Here is a 22,654-nt window from a genome sequence, read left to right as displayed (position 1 = left end):
TGGAAATCTCACGGAGTTGTAGGTGGGAAAACCCTGGCAAGCAGGAGGTGGTCCCAGTGGCTCCCCCTGCGCAGCATCCTCCTGTTGGAGGCCCCAGGCTGTCTGTAACAGATCCTTTGGAAGGAGGCATCCTTCATGGGAACTTCTCAGAGACAGGGATCCAAACCATGCCTTTGGGGCATGGAGGGAAGAAGCAGGAGGGATCACCTCCTCCTGGCAGATCAGGCATTTGTCTTCCCTTGCCAGGGCATTGGAATGCCTTCCCCACTGAGGGGCATGGTCCACGCTCTGCAGTGAGGTCCCTCCTTGGGAGCAGAGGACAGAGCCTGCAGCACCCACAGCAGTGCCAAGGCAGCACCACGATGGCTTCTGGGGGATTGAGCTCTGGCTGGAGAGGGATCACAGCTGAGAGAGACCTGGAGTGAGAGGATCCCCGATCCCAGTGGAGGCTCTGCAGCGCTGGCAGGAGGTTTGCTGCGCTTTGGCAGGAAAATCATCCCGGATTACAAACATCCCTATGGCTGAATGTGACCTGGGCCAGGGAACGTGTGTGCAGGCACAACCCCCGGAGCACAGCCAGTCCTACACGCTCCCACTGCCATCCTCCTGCTCCTGCAAATGGATGTTAACTTGCTGGGAATTGCTCTCAGCCTTGCTGGTTTTTTAGCTGGGCTTTTAGGAGAAGCAGTGGGAACCACCCCAGTGCTGGCTCCAGGCGAGTCCCACCGGGACATGGTGGTTTTGGCATGTGCAAAAATGAAATAAAAGCCCTGGTCTCAGGGGAGGCAGCCAGCCGAGAGCGGATGAGCGCTCCCATTAATGTGTCATTAATGTGCAGCCCTGGCGTCGGCTCTTTTGGCAGGGCAGAGGTAATTACAACCCGACTGTAAAGCATTGCACATGGATTTATTTACTGCCTTATTAGTGGCATCTGTTCTCCCAGCGAAGTAGCTCAGCTGTTTGCTCTCGCTCAGGGAAACCAGTGGAGCTCATGGCATGGATGGTCCGTGCTAACTCACCTCCTTGGGCTGGAATGTGAGCTGAAGGAGGTGAGCACCCCACTGTGGTTTCATTTTCATCCTGCTTGTTGGTTTAGTGCCTCTCCCCAGCACCTGAGCCCAGCACAGCATGAAGGAGGCACAGAGTTTCACCCCCAACCTGAAGGACATGGCTGTGTTTGAGATCCAGCAGCATTTCTCTTCCCACCTGTCTCCTAGCACTGCCCCACAATGTTTTACCACCAGAAAATCACAGAATTATCGAGTCATGGAATCATCAAGGTTGGAAAAGCCCTCAAGATCATCAAGTCCAACCATCAACCCAGCACTTCCACTGTGTTCTCCACTAAACTATGTCCTCTAGTGACACTTCCACACATTTTTTTGAGTACTTCCAGGGATGACGACTCCACCACTGCCCTGAGCAGCCCATTCAAACCTGTGACAAACCTTTCAGTGAAGAATTTTTCCCCAATATCCAGCTTTAATCTTCCCTAGTGCAGCTTGAGGTCATTTCCTTGTGTCCCACCCCTTGCTCTCTGGGAGCAGAGCCTAACACCCTCTGGCTGTCCCCTCCTGTCAGGGAGTTGTGCAGAGCCAGAAGGTTCCCCCTGAACCTCCTTTTCTCCAGGCTGAGCCCCCCAGCTCCATCAACCATTTCTTACCAGGCTTGTGCTCCAGACCCTTCACATCTCTTTTTCTTTCTCAGGACAAAACTCTCTTCTCCAGCAACAGCCATGGGGATGACTGGGCCTGGTGCTGCAGAACCCTCAGCTCACTGAGAGCTGCAGCTGCCCGGGCTCCCCAGTGTGTTGCTGCTGCTGCTGCTGCTGCTGCTGCTGCTGAGCCACAGTGGCCAAATCTGAGCCACAGTGGCCAAATCAGAGCTGCAGCATCCACTGCCTTGGCTGCTGGGTGCCTTGGCTGCTGTCCTGGCCCAGCTTTGCTGCCGAGCACATTTCCCAAGGAAAACCCAAGGATGCTGGGTTTGTTAACTGAATGTTGTGGCAAATGCAAGTGAAGTGGCTGCAAATGCACTTGGAGAAGCCAGTTCATTTAGGGCACAGAGCACAACGGGAGGAGGAAAGCATCGGGAATGGGGAGGTGGAAGCACCAAAAGGATTTTGTTGCCTGTGGTGGGACACGAGGTTCCTCAATAAAAATTCACATGTGGCCCATGCCAACCAAGGTGCCAGGTTGGGATGCAAAGCTTGGAATTACAAGTGTAAATATTTATTCACGGGCATGTGATGTCCCAGCCAAATCAGAGCACCCAGGTGTGGTTTTTATGAGGTTCTTACATCCATCAAGCACTCAGGTACAACACAAATTGACTGAGCACTGACACCCACACTAACACATCTCCAGTCACAGTAACACTTGGCAAAGCCACGTTCTTTCTGCGTGTCTATTGATCCAGGAGTCCCTGAGCCCCTCTGGCTGCAGTGAGTGTCCTGTGACACCAGCCGAGGCTGGGAGGGTCTCAGAGCCTGGGATGCTGAGGTACCTTGGTCATCCCAGGGATAAAGCTGTTCTTTATCCTTCGGGGGCTGCTCTAAGCCTCCCAAAAGCAAAGTCCTTCTCTCTGAGGCTGGGCAGTCCTTTTGTTTTACATCATTGTGACCAATACCAAAGTCTTCAGTAAAACTCCACAGCTTCTTTATATCACAGTGTTTAATTAATATATATAATATTAATATATATATGTGAAATTTATATACTTTCATAATATAAAGGATGCTTGACAGTTAGGGAAGGGATTTTCACCACATTTGCCAAAGCCTGCAAATGCTGCTTCTCCTTTCTGGCATCATCCATCCTCTGAGCAGCTCCTGCTCCTCACATCTGCTGCCAGAGACTGAAATAGTTCATGCCTCAAACATTGATACAAAGTTTTGCTCATTACAACAAAAACTGCATGAAGAAGATACAACCAAAGAAGCCTCCCTGAAGATACCTGACTGGGACTTTGGACCGAAAGTCACAATGCTGAGATTAGATAAAGGGAAAACCCATTCTTCAGTCACCTGAAACCAACAAGTAAACAAGGAAAAGAACGTGAGCCAACCCCAGCAGCCGTGCTAAGAATCATCTCTGGCTTTCTCTGGGGTGGGGGAGGTTGTAGCCCACAGACCCCTTTGCTGGGAGCAGGTTTGTACAGATTTCCCCCCTAGCCAAGGTGGGGGGAGGAGGTTTGGGTGTGTAGTAACCTCTGCTCGGGGGCGGTGAACCCATCCTCCCTTACACAAACTGGCTGTGGAGCCCCAACCCTGGGAATGACACATCCATGGGACATTAACACGAGGGACAGCTGAGGGGATGCCTTAATCCATCAAAGGCCCCCCAAGGTGTACCCCGAGTCATTCCTGAAGCCTTGCACCACAGGACTGCACGGGGTGCAACAAATGTGGAGTCTGTTGTAAAAGACAACGGCAAACTCCCCCTTTACCCCAGGGAGGTGCCTGGATTTTCCTGCCTGGCCTGAGCAGATATTAAACCATCGAATTCTATGCTTTTCGGGAGGACCTTCAACCACCAAGAAGACCAGCAGGAGAGGATCAACAGAACATTGTTGGGATCCATGAAGTGTTGATATTTTCTTTATTCTGTCCCCCCCCCCCCCCTATTTACTATTTCTTTCTCTCTCTCCCCCCCTATATTTACTATGAAATAAACCCCATACTATTCTCACTGGCATATGGTCTCGTTCGCACCTTAATTCGGGCAGAGGCATCTCTAACAACCTCAGCGATCGGATCCCGACATCTGCCCAGCGGGGCTGGGGTGCGAACGGCGGCGGGACTGCGGGTAAGTGCCAGAGTGACTCAGCCACTCCAGCAAACTCGGGACTTGCCTGGGCGCTGCAGCTCCTCGGCAGGCATCGCTTCTGCAGCCTGATTTGCTGGGAAGCTGCCAGCCGACTGCCACCTCCTCCTCTCTGCAGGCAGCTCTGCCCTATTCTCCGCTCATCGCCCGTATCGCCGGTGATAAAATGACCCGCCGGACTAGAGGGACACGGGGCTGAATCCCTCTGGCAGGCACGGAGCCGAGGAGCCGGGGATGCGGCCGGAGGATGCGGCAGGGAAGAAGGTACGGGCAGCCCCGCTGGGGTCGTGCCGGCGGAGGGGCAGCGGGGTGGGCAGGTTCTCGGGCAGTGTTCAGCCTTGCACTCCGTCCTGGTGGGTGCTGTGACCACCCCGTGAGACCCGCTCATCTGGGAGGCAGGCGCCATGTGCCGTGGTGGAGGCTGTGTCCTTGTCCCCGAGCCCTTAAGGACAGGTATTCCAGGTGCTGGAGGACGGACAGGTATTCTAGGTTGGAGGACCTGGGGTGGGAGCCCTTCCTGCAGGGGCTTGTGAGCTGCTTGTGGCCATGACCCAAGCCCCCAGGAGCCTGTCTGCCTTGTGGGGCCACGAACAGGAATTAAGGGTGGATTTGACCTTATTTCAACTGCTCTTCCTCCAAAAATCAGATCTGCTGGGGGTGGTGCTGATGCAGAAATCCAGCCTGCCAAAATCTGCCACCCAAGGTCAGTGGGGCTGTGTAGATCCCAGGAGGGAGGCTGATAAAATAGCTTTTCCTTGCTAGTCCATGATTTAGCATCAGCACTCCTTGTCCCCACAAGGACTCCCCAGCCTTGGGTGAAATGCAGGATTTGGCTCAAAGAAAGCAGAAAAAAATCCTCCTTAAACACAGATCCCACAGCTTGACCAGAGCAGCACCTGAGTCTGGTCCTTCCTCCATTACCTAATCCAGCTCTCCTGAGAGGGCACCATCTCCCTTGGGCTCCACAGATCCCAGGCGCATTTCCACCTTTGCTCCAGCAGCTCTCCCACCTCAGCAAAGGGGGCTGTGAGTGTTCAGGGGGGTTCAGGAATTTGGCAGCTCCTGGTTGCAACAAACCCATGTGCATCTCGGGGCACCTTTGCAGAGGACACAGGATTCCTCCACAGAGGAGCGCCGGGTCTCTGCAGCCAGCATGTCCACATTCCCAGATTTTCCATGCAGGGCCATGCTCAGGCTGCTCACACGAGAGACCTAGTTTCTGCTCTCCCTGCTGCCAGAAATATCCCAGCTGCCTGCAGTGGAGAGCAGGTGAGGAGAGTTACAGGCTGGCAGGCTGAACGTGGCAGGGCACTTTGTGGACACTGATGGGCTTCCCCAGGGAAGGGTGGTGCCTGCTGAGGCTGGTCACCACACACGTGGCCCCGTGTCAGCATTGTGGTGAGGGGTTGGCAGGTTTCCCATGGACCAGTCTCCACCCAGGCAATGATGGATGGGGCACCTCAGTGCTCTTAGTTCATGGGTGTCCTTTCTTCTTTGAAGGCCAGGTTGGACGGGGCTTGGAGAAACCTGGTCTAGGGGAAGGTGTCCCTGCCCTTGGCTGGGGGGTGGAAGGAGACGAACTTAAAGGCCCCTCCCAGTCCCAACTGTTCTGGGATTATCTGATTCTCTTCCACGGCCCTCAGGATGGGGATGCTCAGGAGCTCCCAGTCTAGGAACAGGAGAAAGGAGGCCGAGAAGCACAAGACACGGGAGCCATGTCCGCGCGCGGCCGGTGCGCCAAGGTGCTCCCCTCCGAACTGAACAAGGTGTGCCCCGAGAGAGGAGATGACCCTGCCACACACCCCAGGAAGATGAGCGACTTCGAGGTCGTCCCCAACCTGCAGCAGAGCAGCAGCAGCGTCTCAAGGAGCAGGAGGAAGGCGCATTTCCCCTCTGGCAGCAATGAAAAGGCAAGTTCAGGAGGTGCTGGAAGAAGGGACGGTTGGGCACACTCATGAAACAGTGTCAATGAGTGGCTCACTAACAGGAGCATTAACAACGGATCAGGTTAGTTTTAGGGACAGACAGAAAACCTCCAAACATCTGAGGCACATGGCCAGCACTCATATCCCTTCTCCTTGGAGTACCTCTGGCTTTGTCCTTGCAGACAGCGATGGATCTTTTGTCCTTCACACCCAAAGAAGCACCCAGATGTGCTTCCATCACCACGGTGTCTGGCCCCTGGCATAACTGCTGGCCCTTTCCAGAAACCCTGACCCCCTGCTGCTTTTCTTGCTCCATCAGGAAAATCTCATCTCCTGGATTCCTGAAAACATCCGAAAGAAGGAATGCACCTATTTTGTGGAAAGCTCCCAGACATCAGATTCTGGGTAAGTGAGACATCCCCTCCTTCCCTCCCCTTCAGGAGAGCAAAAGTGAGGGTTGGTGATAAAGCTACAGCACCAGGAAATCCCATCTTTCTGTCACAGGCCTTCAAAACCCTCTTTTTAACTGGTTCTTCAGCATGTGTTGAGTCATCACACGGCTGAGATTCTGTGTCCCAGTGAAAAACATTCCCAAAGCTTTTGGAGGCAATCATTTCCATCCTAAATATTTCTGCCCTAAATCTCTACCGGTGGAAATATTAGGAATTTTTTTCCCTTAATTTCCCCCCAAACTTTGCCCTTGTTTCTGCACGAGTTCTGAGCTGGAGGAGCAGCTGGGTGGGAGATGTGGGGCCCATGCTGCTTCCAAGGAGAACAGCACCTCCTGCCCAGGCTGGGGTTGGGCTTTGCCTTTTGGGTTTCAGGTGTTCTCAGTGAAGCTGTTGGTGTGCTTTTCAGGAGGATCGTTTGCGAGTGTGGCTATCTCAGGGAACAGCACCTGGACGATGCTGCCAAGCCTCCCATCTTCCTGGGGAAGGAATGGGATCCCAGCAGGCACATCCAGGAAATGCCAACGGATGCCTTTGGTGATATCCGCTTCACAGGCCTGGGACAGAAGACAGGGAAGGTGATCTCTTTGTCCCATCTGTGGGTGCATGGGGAGCCAGGGTTTGGGTCTTGCCATGGCAAATGCATGGGAGTATTTCCCTCCTGAATGAGAGGACATTGGGAAAGGGTGGAATTGCCCCAAAGGCAACAGTGACTCAGGCAGCAGAGGGGTTGAGACAGGACCCCTCCTCTCAGCCTCAAACCCTTTCTGAAACCACAAGACTCATGATTCAAGGAGTGGCTGTTCCCTGTCCTTGCCCTTAGATTTGTCTGGGAAATGTTTGTTCTCATGAAAGAGAATGGGAATAGAGTCATGGACAAAGACCTGGACCAGCAGCAACAGGACCCTGCTGCGGAATGGTGTTGGGAAGCCTCTTGTGTAGGGCAGGAGGAATCGTGTTGGAGGTGTCCTGTTACCCTGACCCCATTGTTTATACCCAAAACGTGTGCATGATCCCTTTTTTTTGGCAGTATGTGCGTGTTTCCTCGGATACCCCTCCCCGGGTCATCTACCACCTCATGACACAGCACTGGGGCCTCGACGCGCCCAACCTGCTCATCTCAGTCACCGGGGGAGCCAAAAACTTTGTCATGAAGCCAAGGCTGAAGAACATCTTCCGGCAAGGGCTGGTCAAGGTGGCCCAGACCACAGGTAAGAGACCACAGAATAATAAAATCGCGGAATCATAGAAAGTTTGGGTGGAAAGGGGCTTTTAAAGGTCATCTGGATGCAGAGGGTCTCCCTGTGGTTGTACCTGGCCATGCCAGGTTCAGTAAGTTGGGCTGTTCTGGTGATGCTGAGCTGGTTTAGGACATGTGTGGGTCCCTACCTGGACCACGATCACCAGGGATGGGCTGCTCCTGCTCAGTCACTGCAGAGAGGCTCAGAAGGAGTTGGACTCAGAGATGTGCTGAAGAAGGCATTGCCTGTGCTGCCAGGGCAGGGAAGAGAAATCTTCTGGGCGGTGGAGCACCCCAGGGACCCACAGCCACACGGGGGAGGCTGGGAGATGGCTGTGGGCAGAGCCTCTCCCTTCCCACGCCCCTCTGTGACCCCCAGGAGCCTGGATCATCACGGGGGGGTCCCACGCTGGTGTGATGAAACAGGTGGGAGAGGCAGTGCGAGACTTCATCCTGAGCTGCAGCCACAAGGAGGGCGACATTGTCACCATTGGCATTGCCACCTGGGGGACCGTGTACAACCGGGAGAGCCTCGTCTGCCCCATGGTGAGCCAGGCAGGGCAGGGCAGGGCAGTGCTTTGCCTCTGCCTGGGCTGCTGGGGAAGTCCTGCCAAGGACTGCAGTGGGAACAGGAGCTTCCAGGTCTCACTGTGGCTGGCAGCCCTGGAAAACCCAACTGTACCAGAAGTGATGGTCATAGAACCTCAGAATGGTTTGGGTTGGAAGGAACCTGAAGGCTCACCTTGTTCCACCCTCTGCCATGGACTGGGAGCCTTTCATTAGACCAGGCTGCTCCAAGAACCATCCAAGCTGGCCTTGGACTCTTCCAGGGATGTTCCCAGGCTGGTATTTGCCGAGAAGCCCCTCCACCCTGCCCAGTGTCTTGAGTGGGTTCTGTGCTTCTCCTGGGAGGACTCCTTGTGGGTGTGCGGGCCAGGGGAGCATGGGGCAAGGCTGACATGAGCACTGTGGGGGCACAGGGACAGTTTGGTCAGACTGTCCCCACAGGCTGACCCATTCCTGTCCCCATGTGCTGGTTACTTTGACCATCTGCTGCTCCCCTGCCAGGAGTGTCTCCTCCCAGAGTGTCTCCTCCTGCACCTTACAGGGGGGCTTTCCTGCTGAGTATGTGCTGGATGAGGAGAACCAAGGCAGCCTGTCATGCCTGGACAGCAACCATTCCCACTTCATCCTGGTGGATGACGGCACCCACGGGAGGTACGGGGTGGAAATCCCCCTGAGGACCAGGCTGGAGAAGTTCATTTCAGAGCAGACCAAGGTGAAAGGAGGTAATGGAAACTGAGGCAGGAATGGGCCATCCCTGTGGAATGGTGTCCTCCCTGGGCTCCAGCAGGAGGCTGTGGCTTCCCCAGAGGATCCAGGCACAGGGTCTGAGAGGATTTCCACGATAAATGTGGAACCTGATTCCTCCGTGACACAGATCAAAGAACCTTTCTCTGCCAGATTTATGGGATCACTAAAGGAGTCCTCAAAACTTGTGATGCTGAGCTGCTCAGGGAAGGAAAGTCATCTCTCCCAAAGGGCCAAATCCCAAGGGAACCTCCAGGCATCATCTTGTCACTGTGCAAATGATCTCCTGTCATAAGACATGCACACATGTTCTCACGGGATCCCAGAATCCCCTGAGCTGGAAGAGACCCACAAGGATCCTCAAATCCAACTCCTGGCCCTGCACAGAACACCCCCAAAACATCCCACCATGCATCTGACCTGCCATGCCAGACAATCACTGGGCATGGTTTTCCTCCCCTCCCCTGAGGCCTGACAGGTCAGGGACAGTGCTCCCACCTTGCCTTTCACACTCCACCCCTCAGAGGAGACCCTATGGGAGGATCGGCCCTATGGGAAGGTGATCCTGGATTTTCCTTCCTTGCAGGTGTTGCCATCAAGATCCCCATCGTGTGTGTGGTGCTGGAAGGAGGCCCTGGGACTCTTGATGTAAGGAATGGCTTGTGGCAAGCTGAGGAGAGGGAGCAGAGGGACAGCTCCTTCCTGGGGTGCTGCTGTCAGTGGTGCCACAGTGACAGGAGTGCTGGGAGCAGCAGTGGGGTCCCAGGCTCAGAGAGGGTCTGCAGGTGTCTGGGTGGGATCCAGACCAACCTCCCCGCTCTGTTGCAGACCATCTACAATGCCATCACCAACGGGACCCCCTGCGTGATAGTGGAGGGGTCTGGGCGTGTGGCTGACGTCATTGCACAGGTGGCCAACCTGCCCGTGGCCAAGATAACCATCGCCTTGATCCAGAAGAAACTGAGTGTCCTCTTCCACGACACCTACGAGCTCTTCACTGAGAGCAAACTGGTGGAGTGGACCAAGAAGGTGAGTCCCTTGCAGGCTCCTCTGAGCTTTGGGAGATCAAAGAGGTCCCAGGGGTCCTGGCTTATAAGCACCAAGGATCCCAGTGGGAAGTTTAAGCCTCACCTGCCCCCCAGCCATCCTCATCACTGTCCTGGTGGGCACCCCAAGGGCTCAGGCTCTGCTCCTCCACTTCCTGCTCCCTCTGGGCAGAGAGGAAGTGTTTGTGACCAGCCCTTGACGGAGGACACAGCACAGCGGTTCAGCAGGTGCCAGCGAGGAGTGAGGAATTGCCCTGCGCAGTGCAGGGGCCTGGGAAGCAGCAGGGAGGGAGATGCTGCTGCTCATTGCTTGCCCACGGCTCTCCTTGTAGATCCAAGACATAGTGCGGAGCCGGCAACTCCTGACCATCTTCAGAGAGGGCAAATACGGCCAGCAGGACGTGGATGTGGCCATCCTCCAGGCCCTCTTCAAAGGTGAGGGGTGGGGGCCTTCCTGGGAGGATGGGGCAAGGTGAACAGGAAGGGGGTCAAGTCACCTACTACCTCTACTTGACTTATGGGGTCCCCAAAGAAGTCTCCAGACCTTGTTGCTGGGGAGAGATGATTATCCAAAGGGCCACACATCCAAGGAGGCTTCCACGTGGTGTCTTCTCACCGGGTGATCCCCTGCTCTGACACATGCACTTTGCATGCAGCATCCCGAAACCAGGACCACTTTGGTCGTGAGAACTGGGACCACCAGCTGAAGCTGGCTGTGGCCTGGAACAGGGTGGACATTGCCCGAAGCGAGATCTTCACAGATGACCACGACTGGAAGGTAGGGCCACACCTCTGCTGCTTGTCTGCTCAGGCTTACAGCTTGTCAGGTCCGTGGGTATGGAGGGCACTTCTCACCTTGGCTGTGCCTGGGGAGAGTATTTATCCCGGACACTGAACTCCCAGTGCATTAACAGTGGCTGTTCTTCAAAGATGCTCTCAAAAGTCCAAAGCAGAGATAAGCACACACAAAGACAATTGGTATTTTTTTTTTCAAAACCAATGTTTTTAAAGACCCACCTAGGACCTAAAGTAGCCCTTGACAGCTCTGCCCTGTGGTCACTGCTCAAATAGTAATTTGTCTCTAAACTCATTTCCTCCAGCCTGGTGCTTCCCTGCTCATACCTTATTACAGACTGGGGTCAGCTCTGCCATCTCATGCCTGATCCTGCTGTTGAGGCTGCTGAGCAGAGTTCTCTGTCCTTTCTGGTGGGGCTGTGGAACTCGGAAGGGATTTTCCTATTTGAGTCAATGGTTTGGGTTCCCCCAGCTCACACACCTTTGATGAGACTGGGAAGGGCTGGTGGGAGCTTGGAATCCAAAAGTGAAACATTTGAGGATATATGCCCCATCCCTGGAAATGTTGAAGGTCAAGCTGGCAACCTGGACACCTGCAAGGTGTCCCTGTCCCTGGCAGGGGATTGGAATGAGATGAACTTCCAACCCAAACTGTCCTGTGATTATGTGATATTCATGAACTTGGGATAGGTGGTCTCTACCCTACCCATCCCTCTGCCCAGAAGCCAAGGGGCAGAGTGCCCTCTTCTAAGCCCCTGGGAATGCCCCACAAGTTTTAGTGCATGCCACATGCTCTTTCACCTCCAAAGTGCTCAGGGATAAAATCTCACCCCAAGTGAGGAGCATGGTAAGGTCCTGCTCTGAGACCACGGAGCCCCTCACCTCTGCCTCTGGCCTGCCAGCCCTCAGATCTCCACCCCGTGATGGCAGCTGCCCTGATTTCCAACAAGCCAGAGTTTGTGAAGCTGTTCCTGGAGCAGGGAGTGCGTCTCAAGGATTTTGTCACCTGGGACACCCTGGTTTACCTCTACGACAACCTGGCACCATCCTGCCTGTTCCACAGCAAGCTGCAAAAGGTGCTGCTGGAGGAGAGGGAGCATACAGCCGGCTCCAAAATGCCGAGGCTGCAGATGCACCACGTCTCCCAGGTGCTACGGGAGCTGCTGGGCTGCTCCACACAGCCGCTGTACCCCAAGCCCAAGCACACAGAGCGGCCCCGACTCTCCATCCCCGTCCCACACATCAAGCTGAACGTGAGCACCTCGGGGTTCCCTGGGGGCAGGGTGACAGCAGGGAGGGGACACTGCCTCAAGGGAGCTGTCCTGGAGCATGCAGCTGGGTGTCTGTCCTCTTGTCTGCTCAAAAATTGCACTCAAAGTGCCTTAAAGCCCTGCCCAAGTCATCTGCCCTGCGTTCCAGGCGCAGCTCCCACATTCCTACACCTGCAGCACCGTGTGGATGTGTGATGCTGGCGGGGTGGGTGCACAGCTCCACCTGATCCCAGCCCTAGAAAAAGGGAAATTCACAGGATGAGTCCAGCCACCCCTCTGTCTGGGAAAAAGTCCTTTCCATGGGTGGTGGAGGCAGCACCAGGGGTTTGAGTGGCTTTGTGCTGAGGGAGCAGGGCTGAGCGTTGCCCACCTTGCAGGTGCAGGGCTCAAGCCTTCGGTCCCTCTACAAGCGCTCTGCTGGCCGAGTCACCTTCACCATGGACCCCATCCGGGACCTGCTCATCTGGGCCGTGGTCCAGAACCGCAGGGAGCTGGCAGAAATCATCTGGGCCCAGGTATCACAGCCCAGAGCTCTGCTCATGGCTGAGGGGCTCAGATGGAGCCAAACCTCGCATCCCCAAGGGGAACAGTAGAACCTGCTGGCATTTGGGATAGTGGGAGAGCTGTCCCGAGCCTGACCCCAGCCAAACAGGAGCCAGCTGGCCGCCCTGAGGGCACTTAATGTCCACCCCCAGCCACATCATGAGGCCAGACCCCTCCCCTCCTGGCCAAAACAGGTAGAGGGGATGTGCAGGGCCTGAAGTGGGCTAGTCAGGCTGAGAGAGCCCAAAAGGATGCAGCAGCTGGGGTGGAGAAGGCTTCCACTCATAAACAGCATTCCAGGACAAGAGGCAGTGTAGCTGGTGGCACAGTGGACATGCCAAGGAGTCACTCTGTCCCATCAGCCAAGGCATCCCACAAAGAGGGCAGGGTTGTTCCCATATTCCCCATGGCAGTGAGTTATCCAGAGTCAAGCTTGGCTCAGCCCTTGTCATGGCAAGCTGTCCACCCTGAGCACCAACCTGTTAGGGACACCCTCCTTCCTTCCTGTGGGAGCTGGGGAGGGCTTGTCAAGGCTTCGGGGACTTGACAGACAGAGTGCCCACGCTTTCCTTATCCTCTTCTGTGCCAGAGCCAGGACTGCATGGCAGCTGCGCTGGCCTGCAGCAAAATCCTGAAGGAGCTGGCCAAGGAGGAGGAGGACACGGACACCACCGATGACATGCTGGCCCTGGCCGAGGAGTACGAGCACAAGGCAATTGGTGAGCAGAGGGCACCAGCACCCCAGAGCTGCCCCTGCACCCCACAGGGCTGGTGAGCTTTACCCAGGAGATGTCTGGGGGGTGAGAAATGAGGGTCCCACCCTCACAGCTGGGGATTATGCTCCAAAGGCCGTGCCTGCATGGTGGTGGGAGTACCCCCACAGAAAAGGGGGTACCACTGTGTGGTGCAGTGTCCTGATCCTGCTCAGAAGGGTGGCTCTGTGGGTGCCTGGCCCAGAGCTCAGCCTCATCTTCCTGGTACCGGCCCTTCCAGGTGTGTTCACAGACTGCTACCGCAAGGATGAAGAGAGAGCCCAGAAGCTTCTCACCCGTGTCTCTGAAGCCTGGGGGAAAACAACCTGTCTGCAGCTGGCGTTGGAGGCCAAGAACATGAATTTTGTGTCCCACGGGGGCGTCCAGGTGGGCTCCCAGCAGTGGTCCTTGGAGGGAATGTGCCCAAGTATCCCCAAGATCGAGAATTCCTTGTGGGTAGTCGTGGGACTCTGCCCTTCGGCCTCTGTAACCAGCACCGCTCTTTCTCCCTCTTCACAGGCTTTTCTAACCAAGGTCTGGTGGGGGAAGCTGTCTGTGGACAATGGCCTTTGGCGGGTGATTACGTGCATGCTGTTCTTCCCCCTGCTCTACACCAACCTCATCACCTTCAGGTACTTCTGGCAGCTGGGACACCTGTGCACTGAGGCAGGGGTCTCCTCCAGCCTCACCCTGTGGCTGGCTGGGGGAAGCTGCCGTGGCACCTCCCTGGGCAGCCGAGCCCACACATCCATCCCTGCTCCCAGCAGGGAGAAGAGACTGCAGCCCATGGGCTGCCTGGCACGCCTCCGGGCCTTCTTCACAGCCCCCATCGTCATCTTCCTCATGAACATCCTCTCCTACTTCACCTTCCTCCTGCTCTTCGCGTACGTCCTGATGGTTGACTTCCAGCCGATGCCGTCCTGGCGGGAATACCTCATCTACTTCTGGCTCTTCTCCCTGGTGTGCGAGGAGACCCGCCAGGTGTGGGCAGGCAGAGCTGAGGCTGGGAGGTGGCAGAGGAGGGGAGATGCCCCTCTGGGTGCTCCTGGGAGCTCCCACACCACTCACGTCCCCGCGCTGTTCCTTGTGTCACCTCCTATTCCAAGAGGTCCCAGCACGTGGAACCACCAGATCCCCCGTCTCCGGGGCCAGGGTTTCTCCTTGGCTGCATCTGGCTTGGCCTTGTATATTTGCAGAAGAAAATGCTGTAGGGCTGGTGGGCTTTTCTCAGGAGGTGTCTGGTGTCTGGGAATGTCAGGAGATGGAGGGAGCTCTTCCTTCGGGTGAATTCCCAGCAGGATTTCCAGGTGTTGCTTGGCATTTGAGACTTTTCAGCTTTTGCTTCAACATCTCAGTGCCTTTCTCCTCCAGCCTGAAGAGCCCCAATGTCCCAGGTGTTCCCATGCTCCTTCCCAGATGTCCCCATGCTCCTCCCATGCCCCTAGAGAAAACTGCATAGGCTCAGGTTACCTCTGGGTCAGCCAGAGTGCCCAGTCATGGCCAGATGATCTGTGTGGTCCCTCCCCTCTATGAAGCACTTGAGTATATTACACCCAGCCCCTTTTCTCTTCCCAACAGCTGTTGTATGATCCAGACGGACTCGGGGTTGTGAAAATGGCTTCCCTGTACATCAAGGACTTCTGGAATAAGCTGGATATCTGTGCCATCCTAGTCTTTATCGCAGGGCTGACTTGCAGGTGAGCTGCAGAGCTCTAGAGTATTTTCATAGAATCACAGAATGCTTTGGGTTGGAAGGGACCTTAAAGTTCCACCCCATGCCATGGTCAGGGACACCTTCCACTATCCCAGGCTGCTCACAAGCCCTGCCCAACCTGGCTCTGAACACTTCCAGGGGTGGGGCAGCCACTGCTCCTGTGGGCAACCTGTGCCAGAGCCTCTCTTCCTGCCCAGTAATTCCAACCTAAATGATTCTCTGTGGTTCTATGGTGGCACTGAGGTGTTTTCTCTCCTCTCTTCCATGTCCAGGCTGATCCCATCGACACTATATCCCGGGCGCATCATACTGTCCCTGGCTTTTATCATTTTCTGCCTGCGCCTGATGCACATTTTCACAGTCAGTAAAACACTAGGGCCCAAGATCATCATTGTGAAGCGCATGGTGAGAGCTCCCCTCTGTCCTGCTGGAGCAGCTGGATATGCCACCCATGTTATCCAATCCTCCTGGAGCGGGGCTTGCTCCAGGACACAGCTGTCCTTCCCCTCTGTCTTTGCAGATGAAGGATGTCTTCTTCTTCCTCTTCCTGCTGGCAGTGTGGGTGGTGTCCTTTGGGGTGGCCAAGCAGGCTATCCTGATCCACAACGAGGAGCGCGTGGAGTGGCTTTTCCGTGGCGTTGTCTACCATTCCTACCTGACCATCTTCGGGCAGATTCCCTCCTACATTGATGGTAAGGGACACTGGGCTGAGACAGTGCACGGCATGAGCAGGGCGGCTGTGACAACACTGAGGTACCAAATGCCCTGTTGGCCCATGGAAGTCCCACAGAGCTGGCAGTGAACACAGCACTCTGGGATGAAGCAGATGGAGACCAAACCCCTGCCTGGTGCTACGCTCCCTGGATGCTGGCTACTTTCCTGGAGCAGAATGAGTGCTTTCTGAGTGCTCCCCAAGGCACCCGAGGTTTGGCCACCACGGAGTCACGCTGTGCTCTCCCACAGGGGTCAACTTCAACATCGACCAGTGCAGCCCCAATGGCACTGACCCCTACAAGCCCAAGTGCCCAGAGACAAACGCGGACAACAAGAAACCCATCTTCCCAGAATGGCTGACCGTCATCTTGCTGTGCCTGTACCTGCTCTTCACCAACATCCTCCTCCTCAACCTCCTCATTGCCATGTTCAAGTGAGTCTGGGGGACTCTAGATGTGGTAGAAGTAGTGAGATCCCACTTGGGGGTTATAGATGTGGTAGAAGTTGTTGCAGGTCAGGGCTGCTGAGGGTGAGCTGGGACACCATTCAGACACAATGTGCTGTCCCCTCATCCCCATGGCACGGCTGACACCTGGGCTCTGCCCCAGCTACACCTTCCAGCAGGTGCAGGAGCACACGGACCAGATCTGGAAGTTCCAGCGGCACGACCTGATCGAGGAGTACCACGGCCGCCCTCCCGCGCCCCCGCCCCTCATCCTGCTCAACCACCTGCAGCTCGTGGTCTGGCGTGGGGTGCTCCGCCGGCCAGCCTCGCACCACAAGCTCAGTGAGGACCACAGTCTCCCCCTCCTGCCCCTTTCCCTCCCCTCAGGGCATGGCACCATGCACCGAGGCACAAGGCTGGGCACACGGGCTGTGTCCTGGGGTTTGGCATGCCCAGAGATGTGGCAGCACCACCATCCTCTTTCTTGGGCAGAGGAGAAGCTGGAGAAGAACGAAGAAGCTGCACTTCTCTCGTGGGAGATGTACCTGAAGGAGAACTACCTGCAGCACCAGCAGTGCCAGGAGAAGCAGAACACGGAGCAGATGATCCGGGACATTGCGCAGAGGTACAGCTGCTCCTGAGAAAGGAAGCTCCTCCTGTCCTTCGGTGTCCTGGGCACGGAAGAGTTCAGGGATCAGTGCAGGGGTGGCTGCTGGAGGTGTTCCAACCTGCACTGTCTCTCCAGGGTTGATGTACTGGCAGAGCTGCTGGACTTGGACCGGGTGAAGAGGACAGGGGTAGTGGAGCAAAGACTGGGCTCTCTGGAGGACCAGGTGAGGCAAAACCAGGGCAAGTACCCAAGAAAGGTGGAATTTTTCCAGGGGCTGAGTCAATTGAAGCAGGACACAAAATCCCTCTGAATCAATACCCTTTGAGATAGTTTGAATTTCCTTGCCATTAGCATCTGAGGGGAAAAGGTTTATAAGGAAAATTCTGCTTGACTCCAAAGTAAGCAGGATGCAGGTGGGAAATGGTGGGAAGGGCCAATGCCTCCACTAATCACCCAAACAGAGCTGACCCAGCTCTTCTCCTTGGCCTGAGAGGGCTCACCAGACCTCCAGGAGACAGAGACTCTCTGTCCTTTTCTTCTGGAGCTGCACGAGCAGTGGGGTGCCCAGGGAGCCAGCCCAGCCTTGGCATATCCCGTTTCCATCTCCCTTTCCACCTGCTTTGTAAAAATATTTCCCTGGAGAAGGTTTTCCAAGGCCAAGATCAGGACAGAGCCAGGATCACTGCTGCCCGTCAGTGCCAAGGGCAGCGGTGCCTCCTGCCATGGCTGGATGCCGTGGGTCTGGGGGGCAGAGGGGCCGGGAGTGACCCTCTCCTGCGCCCTGCAGGTGCATCAGAGCGCCCAGGCCCTGAGGTGGATGATGCAGGCACTGCGGGGCAACGGCTTCAGCCCAGGCGAGGATGTGCCGCCCGTGGGTAAGCACAGCCTCATCCTCCCCAGCAGCACCAGGATAGCCCAGGGTCTCGGACTGGGGCTGAGCAGCCCCTCACACCCCTCTGCCAAGCAGTGAGGCAGAGGTTCCTTTGGTCCTGGGAGGTTTGGTGTCTCTGTGAGTTCATCCACCTCCTCCTGAGTCCATTCCCACCCTCCCTGGAGTTTAATCCAGGATGTGCCGGAAGGGAATTCAGGGTCCACGGCCCCAGGGGACATCAACATCCCCATGGAGAGACCCAGGCAGCCCCCTCAGCAGAGCCCCAGTCCACAGTGCTGGACTTGGTGCCCTGCTCTGTGGGACCCTGCTGCCTGTGTCTGCCTCACAGGCTCCTCCAAAGCCTTGGACACCAAGGAGATTGACCTGGAGGGGAAACCCGAGGAGAGCCAGCCCCCATACCATGTGCTTGCCCGAAACCTCCTGTATCCAGGGTCCCACACTCTCCGCTTCCCTGTGCCGGATGAGAAGGTGCCCTGGGAGGTAGGAGCTGTGGTGCTGGGCAGTGGGGCTGGGAGGTGGAGGCTTGAGGCATATCCTGGCAGTGGTGGGAAGAGGAACCCATCATCCCATTTGAGAGCTCTTGTTTTTCCCAGCCCTGGGACCATTGGTTTCCTGGAGCCACTGCTTGAGTGACCCCAAAGAAAAGGGCATCATTCCTGCTAGGATCTGCAGTGCTAGGAATGCCTGGGGATGCTTAGTTGGACACAGAGGGTACAACCACCCACCTCTGCATTTCCTGAACCTCAGCTGGCTCAGGGTCAGGGACAGGATCAGGTCCTGGCTTCCATGGGGGTGTGAGCCCTCCAGCCAAGACCCTGAGCTCAGCTCCCAGCAGAGCCTGGAGCGTTTCTTGGGGAGTGATGCCACATGCTGGGCAGAGGAAGAGACTGGGCCAGAAGGTGTCCCTGGGGTCCCAGCCCCTGTCTGCTGTGCAAGCTAGGGCACAAGCCAGGGGCCTGACACTGCCATGCGTTGTGCAGGTGGATTTCCCACTCTACAACCCCCCTGCCTTCTCTGCTGACCACAAGGACATGGCTGTGCAGGACCCCTTCAGCCTGTGAGTGCCCCTCATGGCTCCCCAGCCCTCCACCCCTTCCCTGGGCAGCACAGCCAGCCCTCCCTGCCGGGCTGCCTCCCACCCCGCAGCTCCTTGGAGTCTCTCCTGAAGATCAACTACAACACCATGGACGGGCTGATCGACAGGCAGAGCTTCCACGGGCTCTACGCCGTGCAGGACGGGCTGCCACTGTGAGTGCCCCTGCCACGGGCTCCCTGGGAGCTGGGTGGGAGGAAAAGCACTGGGACATGGGTGCATGGGGTGCCTGGGCACATCCATCCCATTCCCACCTTCCTATGGTGGGGCAGGGATAATTGCATGCATCGTCCGTAGGGCTGACCCTGCTGAAAAACACCCCAAAAGACGTAGGGAAGTGTTATAGGGCTGCACAGAGGGCGTCTGGCACTGCCCCAGCCCCCTCACTGTCACCCTGGCAGGAACCCCATGGGCAGGACGGGGCTGAGAGGCCGTGGGAGGCTGCACTGCTTTGGGCCCAACCACGCCCTGCACCCTGTCGTGACCCGGTGAGTGTGTCCTGCTCCAGCACGGGGCTGAGGGTGTGGGGTGGGAAAGGGGGTCACCTCAGTGACCTGGCCAAACCCTGCGCTGCCAATGTGGCCACTGCTGGGCAGAGGGGAGCCAAGCCCAGCTGCAGCATGACAGGGGCCTCTCCCACAGCTGGAGGAGGAATTTGGATGGGTCCATTATAAGGAAGAGCCTGAAGAAGATGCTGGAAGTCCTGGTGGCCCAGTACCCACTGTCAGATGTCTGGGCTCTGCCTGGGGTAAGAGCTGGTGCAGAAGGAGCTGAGGAGAGGAGATGGAGGGAAGGGAAGGGAAGGGAAGGGAAGGGAAGGGAAGGGAAGGGAAGGGAAGGGAAGGGAAGGGAAGGGAAGGGAAGGGAAGGGAAGGGAAGGGAAGGGAAGGGAAGGGAAGGGAAGGGAAGGGAAGGGAAGGGAAGGGAAGGGGAAGGAGGAATCACAGGTGTGTGTCACAGCTGTGGCTGAGGAGGTACCTCTGCCCCTCCTGCAGAGCATCTGCATGCCAGGGCTGCTCTGGGAGCAGTGGTCTCCTTACATTCATCCACTCACCCTCACCTGCTGTCTCCTGCCCCTCCCTCCTCCTCCTCCTCCTCCACAGCTTCAATTCCCACGTCCTTCACGTGAGCCTGCTAAGCCATTGGCAAAGCCTCCCTTGGCAGACATTGGATCAGGCAGACTCACACACCTGCTTGGGCAGAGCTGAGGACTTTGGGCAGGAGAGGGAGGACGGGAGGCACCAGCAGACCTTGTGGTGGCAGGCAGCTGCCTGATGGCCAGGCTGGTGGCAGGGAGGGAGGCTGGAGTGTGCTGATGGCAGGCCCCATAGCTGCCATCTGCTTTGCACAGGGGTCACTGGAGCCGGGTGAGACGCTGCCACTGAAGCTCAAGTGGATCCTGCGCCGGGAGTTCTGGCCCCAGTTCCAGAACTTGCTGAAACAAGGCACTGAGGTGGGGTCACAGGAGGGGTCAGTGCTGCAGGGGCATGTGGGCATCACCCTGGCACAGGGACGCACAGGTGGCATGGTGGGACAGGCGCATGGGGACATCACTGCGGCATGGGGACATGTGGACACCATGGTGTCACAGGGCCACGTGGGTGGCCCAGGGTACAGGAGCAGGGTGTGTCAGCTCTTGGCCGCTGCTCCCACCGGAGAGGAAGGGCCGGGGCAGGTGAAGACGTGGCACAATTCATGTGTGGGGGCCAGGGAACAGCCCAGAGACCCCGGGGGAGGGCTGCTCACGCCAAAGTCTCTGCCTGCAGCAGTGACTCCCCACGGCTCCAGCTACAGCGGGAGCGGGGCTCTGCTCTCCAGCAGGGCAGAAAACCTGCAGGGTCATGCCCACCAACCCCCTGGGCCCCCAGGGTGCCCTCAGAGAGGTGATGAGGGCTGCTCAGGTGGCCTCCCCATGCACAGGTACACAGGGGGTACCTCGATGACCCACGCAACACCGACAATGCCTGGGTGGAGACGGTGGCCATCAGTGTGCACTTCGACACCCAGAACGACGTGGAGATGAAGAGGCTGAACTCGGTGAGGGGCTGCCCCCCTGTGGGCTCCCTGGCCTGCCTCACAGCGGGCCTGGGGCACAGCAGCCTGCTCTCCACACCCAGATCTCCACAGGACTGGGATTCTCCAGCTGCATGCCATGGGAGATGAGCACAGGGATGAACACGGGCTGGCACCTCAATGCCTGCCCCAAAAAGAAAGGGCAGGAGGTTAGGGACTAGAGGCGCTGTGGAGAGTGGCTGGCACGGCCCCTTGCCAGCAGCACACGTGTGACATCTGTCCCCTTGCAGTTCCTGCAGGGCTGTGACCCGGAGCTGTGCATCCGCTGGCAGGTGCTGGACAAGAGGATCCCCCTGCACACCAACCACAAGGAGCTCCTGCACAAGGTCTCAACCCTCCTCGGTGCCTACTACTGAGGCCTCGTGCCCAGGCCAGGGCTCCTGCTGCCCCAGACCAGCTTCTGGCAGCTCCACCCCAGCTCACCTGGGAGAACATGGGAGCTGCTGGAGTTGAGGTACTCTGGGTGCCTCTGTGAATGTACATTGCAGGTGTCTGGGAGGAGAAGTGTCCCCTCCCTGGGGGCAGTGGCTGCCTGCACCCCAGTCACCTGAGCCACCAAGCTCAGCCCCAGCTTGTGTCTTGGTGCTTCCACATCAGTCCACGGCACTAGCCCAGAGCTTGGGCCACACTGAGCCACAGGGCTTTTCCTGTGAGATGGTTCTTCTGTCCACTGCACCCTGCTCTTGGCTTTGGGGTGGGCACTGGGGGTTCGCCAGTCCCAGCTACCCCTCCACCAGAATATCCATCACTGCTCCCCGCTCCTGCTCTGAGCCCTGGCAGACCCACTGCCACAGATCCCAAAAGATTGCTCTGGAGGAGGCTTGGAGTCACTCCTGTGGCAGCTGTACCCATGCATCTGGTTGCCTCAGACCCAACGACATGGTCCTGAGCTGTGATCCAGCACTTCTGAAGGTGTGAGCAGCTCTTGGCTTCTATACCTATGGTTTCATAGCTCTGCACAGGCCCACCTGCCACGCCCCAAACTGATATGTGATCCTGCTGTGTGTGAATGCTGAGCACTGGCTTGTAGCTAAACTTCCTTCCTCTCTCTGAGCTAAATGTCACCTGCCTGTCCCCATCCCCTTGTGCACACGGATGGAAAGTGGCAGCTTGCTGGGACACAGGTGATCCCATGCTCTGTGGTTCCTTGGGCAGGCAGGGACAGGAGAGGGGACATCAGTGTGTCAGTCCCAGACATCCCTGCTTTTAAGGGGTCTCTCACTCACGTTTTCTGTTGCCTGCCATGGGGACAACAAGGCACAGTGGATACATTCTTTGATCATCCAGAAGAGCCCCACGGTGGCACGTTATGCCTGGGACTGCTCAGGAAGGGATTTCGGTTCCCCCAACTTCTCCCAGAGTGTAAGACACTGGCCAGCTGAGGCTGCTCATCCCACACCGGTGGCCACCACAGCACAGGTGCAGTTTCACCAGTGACACACTGGGGTTTGGCAAGGGGAGGGGGCTCAGTCTGGCAATGTATTCAACCCAGCTCAATAAACCATGTATTAAACAACTGCAGGCTGCTGGTGTCTTACAGCTGTTTGACCAGGGGCTGTTCCTGGAGCTCATGCAGGCTGTTTGTGGAGGCCATGCTCGGAGCACACTTCCAAGATAAGCCCAATTCTCGCCCCAATCCTGTTGTACAAACTCACTTTGCCTGCAGACTCACCCCCAGTGATGACTGAGTCACAGAATGGTTTGGGTTGGAAGGGCCTTTAATGATGATTTCATTTCAAGCCACTGCCATGGGCAGGAACACCTTGCAGCAGACCAGGCTTCTGGAGATGACCTGTTTAGAGATGATATGAGAGCTGTGCTCCGAAGTGATGGCACGGCACCATCTCCTGGACTGTTTGGTGTCACCGAGAGACAGGAGACCCTCTGCTGAGAGCCCACATGAGCCCGGGGAGGTCCAGGCCGGGTCATGGCCGAGGAGGGAAGATCGTGCCTTACT

General features: G+C 56.8%; 1 protein-coding gene across 5 annotated transcripts; it reads left to right on the top strand.

Moving 5' to 3' along the window:
• Positions 1 to 3,949: 3,949 nt before the first annotated feature.
• Positions 3,950 to 22,207, top strand: TRPM2 (transient receptor potential cation channel subfamily M member 2). Of its 5 annotated transcripts, XM_066194069.1 has the most exons (33): positions 3,950 to 4,088; positions 5,468 to 5,734; positions 6,069 to 6,154; positions 6,608 to 6,776; positions 7,229 to 7,409; positions 7,818 to 7,984; positions 8,547 to 8,727; positions 9,336 to 9,397; positions 9,578 to 9,778; positions 10,128 to 10,230; positions 10,452 to 10,573; positions 11,493 to 11,843; positions 12,239 to 12,376; positions 12,994 to 13,123; positions 13,398 to 13,543; positions 13,676 to 13,788; positions 13,921 to 14,137; positions 14,735 to 14,853; positions 15,143 to 15,275; positions 15,391 to 15,562; positions 15,834 to 16,017; positions 16,193 to 16,371; positions 16,522 to 16,654; positions 16,775 to 16,862; positions 17,427 to 17,514; positions 17,860 to 18,011; positions 18,512 to 18,588; positions 18,678 to 18,779; positions 19,026 to 19,112; positions 19,267 to 19,372; positions 19,976 to 20,077; positions 20,545 to 20,661; positions 20,928 to 22,207. In XM_066194069.1, the coding sequence occupies exons 2-33, from the start codon at positions 5,540 to 5,542 to the stop codon at positions 21,051 to 21,053; spliced, it is 4,527 nt and encodes a 1,508-aa protein (XP_066050166.1). In that variant the 5' UTR covers positions 3,950 to 4,088; positions 5,468 to 5,539; the 3' UTR covers positions 21,054 to 22,207. The 5 variants fall into 5 exon arrangements, with proteins under 5 accessions (XP_066050166.1, XP_066050165.1, XP_066050167.1 ...); XM_066194068.1 differs by having other exon boundaries at positions 13,676 to 14,137; XM_066194070.1 differs by lacking the exons at positions 15,143 to 15,275; positions 15,391 to 15,562; positions 15,834 to 16,017; ... (10 more) ...; positions 20,545 to 20,661; positions 20,928 to 22,207 and having other exon boundaries at positions 13,921 to 14,040; positions 14,735 to 14,848.
• Positions 22,208 to 22,654: the final 447 nt, after the last annotated feature.

Source organism: Chamaea fasciata, unplaced genomic scaffold (assembly GCF_029207755.1).
Source record: "Chamaea fasciata isolate MVZ Bird 193981 ecotype frontalis unplaced genomic scaffold, bChaFas1.0.hap1 SCAF_11, whole genome shotgun sequence".
NCBI lineage: Eukaryota > Metazoa > Chordata > Aves > Passeriformes > Sylviidae > Chamaea > Chamaea fasciata.
The sequence above is the reverse complement of the archived record's forward strand: the minus strand, read 5'-3'. Positions and strand labels throughout refer to the sequence as shown.

Excerpts from the sequence above, each read along its gene's own strand:
- TRPM2 (XM_066194068.1), top strand. The coding sequence starts at position 5,540 with ATGTCCGCGCGCGGCCGGTGCGCCAAGGTGCTCCCCTCCGAACTGAAC. Across the intron at positions 8,728-9,335 it reads GCAGACCAAGGTGAAAGGAG|GTGTTGCCATCAAGATCCCC; the intron begins GTAATGGAAACT and ends CCTTCCTTGCAG. Across the intron at positions 10,574-11,492 it reads CAGATGACCACGACTGGAAG|CCCTCAGATCTCCACCCCGT; the intron begins GTAGGGCCACAC and ends CTGGCCTGCCAG.